The sequence below is a fragment of the Pinus tabuliformis genome, chromosome 2_1, assembly GCF_031772625.1.
Source record: "Pinus tabuliformis cultivar Carrire ecotype Pingquan chromosome 2_1, CPIR1, whole genome shotgun sequence".
Classification (NCBI taxonomy): Eukaryota; Viridiplantae; Streptophyta; class Pinopsida; order Pinales; family Pinaceae; genus Pinus; species Pinus tabuliformis.
In genome coordinates, this window is record NC_142299.1 from 746,829,667 (window position 1) to 746,834,642 (window position 4,976).

Consider the following 4,976-nt stretch of genomic DNA (forward strand, 5'->3'; position numbering starts at 1 on the left):
TCAGCAGCAATTTCCACCAAACTCACCGCCACGTAGGCGGCTACCGTCATAGGTGTGAACTGCCCTGGTTTTATTCCAGCACGAGGGGAAATTGGCCCACGGCGCCGCCACCGCCGCCTTAACAGACTAAACCCAGACGAATTCACACGCGCACCTTCGCTCGGATATACCAGAAGCAGCTATGGAATCGCAACACAAAAAAATATAAATATTGAATTCTGTCACTTTACAATCTGTGGCGCATTTAGCTCTCTCTGCACCCGTGGCGGGTGTACTGTAGGTGCGCGGTTGACAGATTGCAGGATTCGACCCGTGGGATTGGGATCCAAGCCAACCGAATATATATATAAATATATAAATATATATATATATTGTGTAATTTGATCTTTCTGGGGATCTCAGAAGATAGAAATATTTACTGGAATTTGACAACGAGGTGAAACAAATTCAAGGGAGAATATGACACAGAAGGGTGGAACAGAAGGACAGATAGATTTGCCTCCGGGTTTCAGATTTTTTCCCACAGATGAAGAACTTGTAGTCCATTATCTCTGCAAGAAAGTGGTGTCTCATCCTCTTCCCGCTTTTATTATAGGAGATGTGGATCTCTACAAGTATGATCCATGGGATCTTCCAGGTATGTTTACAAATTGGTGAATCTAATACCTTTTCAGAGAGTTTTTTTTCCATATCTGTATTTCTGAACTTTGTATGTGTTATTTGTAAATTAAAGTCTTGTCGATTGAGTTATTTGGGTAGTTGGAAGGAAGGATTGTTATCTCACATTTAGGTTTAATTCTTTTAAGTAGAGCGGATTGGATTATTTGAGTGGTCGGAAAGAAAGGTTGTTATCTCATACATAGGTTTAATTCTTTTCTAGTGACATGATGATGTGAAATAATATTGTAATCGCTACATTTCTTGGGATTATTTGGGTAGTCATAAGGAATGATTGTTATCTCATATTTAGATTTAATTGTTTTAAATGAAATAGATTAAGCTATTTGGGTGGTCCTAAAAAATAGTTATTATCTTATACATAAGTTTACTTTTTTTTTAATGACATGATGATGTGAAATAATATTGTTCTATGAATATTGTTGTATTGATTCTTACTCTCCTCATGATCCCATGGTCGAACTGAGAAAATAATTTTCCCCAACTGAGAAAATAATTTGGGTAGACAGTAACAAGATTCTAATTTTGTTTGTGGGTTTTGCAGAAAAAGCTTTGTTTGGAGAAAAGGAATGGTATTTTTTCACCCCGCGGGACCGTAAGTATCCCAACGGTTCTCGCCCTAATCGGGCGGCAGGGTCTGGGTACTGGAAGGCCACCGGCGCAGATAAACCCATCACGACTTGCGGCGGGAGGAAGCGAGTTGGAGTGAAGAAGGCTCTGGTTTTTTACAAAGGGAAGGCTCCCAAAGGATCCAAGACCAACTGGATCATGCACGAGTATCGCATGGCAGAAATCAATATGGCCGCCAGGAAGAAAAACACTCTACGGGTATGCAACCAACTAATTAATTTTTAAGATAAGAAAGATGAATGAAGATAAGAAGGAATAACTAGTCATGAGAGTCTTTGGTTTCAATTTATTGGGTTTTCATGATGTCATGTCAATGTCAAAATACGTGTATCTGTGATCCTTTCCTAACACTTCCAACTCTATGGGTTTTCATGTTAACCTTTTTCTGAATTATTTGCTTCGGTGTCAGCTTGTAACTTGATCTCTCTCGAACAAGTAGGTCAGGTTGTCTTTAAGATTTTTCATCAACAAAAAATAATGAGTTATTTATATTTTATAATTTATAATTTATAATTTAGATAATTATTTTTAAAATAACTAGTTATTTATTTTTTATAATTTTTTGAATTCAAGATTTTGTGATTCATAATATGTTTAACAATTTTTTTTTTTAAAATTATATAGAAGAAATTTGATGCATTTAGAACTAAATAATATGGTTCATCTTCAAGACAAAATTATATTATTGATATTTATTAAAATTATATTCACTGGATATAAAATTGGTAAATAAGTATATTAGGAAGTCATTTTTAATGTAGTGGTCATCTATTTGAAATTTTATAAGTTTCTCATTTTTTATAAGTGTCTCATTTCTCTAAGGTTCAACTAAAAAATATAATGATTATAGTGGTAGCTTTAAAGCAGACTCTTTTGGTTTTTTTTCAATAAAAATAAATAAAAAATATTTTATTTAAAAATTAATATTTTTTTTACCAGATACATGGGATTTGGACATTAAATTTCATGTTCCTGATCTTTCATAACATGGTTGGTCAATTATGTTAGTTTTATAAGCTATTTTTTTTATTTAATAAAATAATTTATTTAAAATTATATATATATATATATTTTACGAGATACATGGGATTTGGATATTAAATTTCATGTTCTTACTTGATATTTCATAACATGGTTGGTCAATTATGTTAGTTTTATAAGCTTAAAATTTAATAATGATAATAGTTTTTCTTTAATTATTTATTTTTTTTATAAAAAAATATATTTATAACATAAATATTTTGTTATAGAAATTTTACAAATAAAATAAAAAGAAATAATTTATTTTTTGTTTTGATGTGATATTTTATTATTTATTTATATATCATGTATATTTCCATATATCATGGAAAATGAGTAGAGGTAATTTTATTTATTAAAATAATATTAAATTTTTATTAAATGTTTTGTTTTGTGATTTAGATAGTAGTTATTGTTTTAGATAGATATTTAATTTCTTAATTATATCTTTGTCTTATTAATCTAATAAGTTTTTGAGATTTTATTTTAATCTTATGTGATATTTGTTTAATCCAGAATCTTATATTATAATAATATTATGATAATTATGATGATATTGATTATTTGATTTAGAAATAATATAATATTATAATAGACTGTATTGGTTTTAGTGGACCTTAATTATCATTACTATCAATAACAAACTCAATTTAAGTGAAAAATTAACTATAAGGGAAAAAAACTTTTGTTTAATTACATGTTTCTTTCGGTAGGTTGCTGCTCGGTTGGTAAAATGTCTTTTGAAAAAATTGTAAATGGATGCAATTCTGATGTTGTTAGTGAGTTTGCCAGATGTTTATGATGATTATTTGTTTCTATCATAATTATCTATTTCCATGAGATTTTATTATAATGATATGATTATTGTGATGTTTGTTTAATCAAGAATCTGATATTATAATAATATTATGATAATTATGATGATACTGATTATTTGATTTAGAAATAATATAATACTTTAATAGATCGTATTGATCTTAGTAGACAGCTAATCATCATCCTTATCATCAATAAAGAATTTGAATTTAAGTGAAAAATTAATTCTTTTAATTTATTATAAATTAGTAAAGAAAATAAACTTTTGTTTAATTAGATGTTGGGTTGGTAAAATACTTTTGAAAAATTGTAAATAGATACAATTCTGATGTTTTTGAATTTGCCAAATATGTATGATGATTATCTGTTTTTATCATAATTATCTATTTCCATGGTTACAATTTTTCCACTATCATTTTTTGAGAATTTCCATGGTTACAATTTTTCCATTTTCTATTGTTAATTTGTAACCCATCTTGAAAGCATATCTGGCTTAAAAAAATGTACTGGTACATTATATAAACCATCTTTAATTTATTCTGAAAAAAACACCGATTTAAAAAATCACAAAGTCATTAACGCTGCTTGACTCTTTGTTGTGGTTGCAGTTGGATGATTGGGTGCTGTGCCGCATATACAACAAGAAGAGCAGTGCTGAGAGACTAGAAGAGAAGAAATTGGCTGAAGAAATGGAGGCCCGTCACGATATGCAGGAAACTGTGGAGCAGCAGAAGAATACGCATAGTGTCCCTTCAGAGCCATCTCCCACTGATGCTTCAACTGTGTCTGCAGAAGCTGGACTCCCATCCACAAATTCATCCCTTTTTAACCCTCATCTTCCTGCTCCTCCCATGAATCCTTTCTATCAACACCAGAGCACCACCACAGATGAAGTCCAGATGAACGTGAAACTGGCAAACCAGCTCATTCAGAAGCAGCAGCAGTCAGGGCAGTGCTTGAATTTCAACTTGGGTCTGGACAATGTGCAGAGCCCTTTCTTCCAGTTGGATAATTCAGAGCCATCTTCTTTGTTCAACCCATACCAGGAATTCATGGACAACTACAGTATACAGAGATCTTATTAGATTCTCAGTTAGTCATCACATACACTGAATGCTATGCCCAATCTCTATGATTCTGATACAGTGTCACATCTCATCACATCACCATGTGTAAATGGTTCCTGTATGGTGAAAGTATTTACCACCAACAACTTGAAAAATAGCAAAGCAAAGCAAAGCATTTATTCTTTCACATATTGTATAAAAGATACATGATTAGCATATCTTCAGATAGAATTAGAGTACCATTCATCCATGTTGTTACAGTGAATGCCACAGTCAATGTCTATGATTTCGACACGCTCTATCCCATTACATTACATCACCATCTGTGAATCGTTAGTGAGTATTGAAGTATATACCCCTAACGATTTGATACTTGGGATTTGATAAAGGCATTTATTCTTTCATATATGGTATAAATGCACTATCTCATGTATATTTTCTTTCATTCCAATGTGTTCGTTAAATTATAATTAAAATTTTGTTTTATCTATGAACTTTGAAGACATGATGTTTATGGAGGCTAGGTGCAGGATATTTCAAAAGCTTATTTTGTTTATGGAGGTTAGGTGTGAATATTTCAAAAGCTTATTTTCTGCCATTGCAATGTATTTGTCTTTGTATAATTATTATTTTTAGTATTTTTTACTGAGTTTTGAAGAAAATGATGTTATGGATTTTGAAAATTGAATTTAGGTAGCAGAAATAATAATTTTTTTTAAGTATCTGAGATAAATTTAATTCTCATATATATATTTATAATTAAAT

At 30.6% G+C, this 4,976-nt stretch overlaps 1 protein-coding gene across 1 annotated transcript; it reads left to right on the top strand.

The window, feature by feature from the left end:
• Nucleotides 1-228: 228 nt before the first annotated feature.
• Nucleotides 229-4,701, top strand: LOC149202739 (NAC transcription factor 32-like). The gene is made up of 3 exons (XM_089403237.1): nucleotides 229-637; nucleotides 1,223-1,506; nucleotides 3,753-4,701. The coding sequence occupies exons 1-3, from the start codon at nucleotides 460-462 to the stop codon at nucleotides 4,227-4,229; spliced, it is 939 nt and encodes a 312-aa protein (XP_089259363.1). The 5' UTR covers nucleotides 229-459; the 3' UTR covers nucleotides 4,230-4,701.
• The last annotated feature ends 275 nt before the right edge of the window (nucleotides 4,702-4,976 follow it).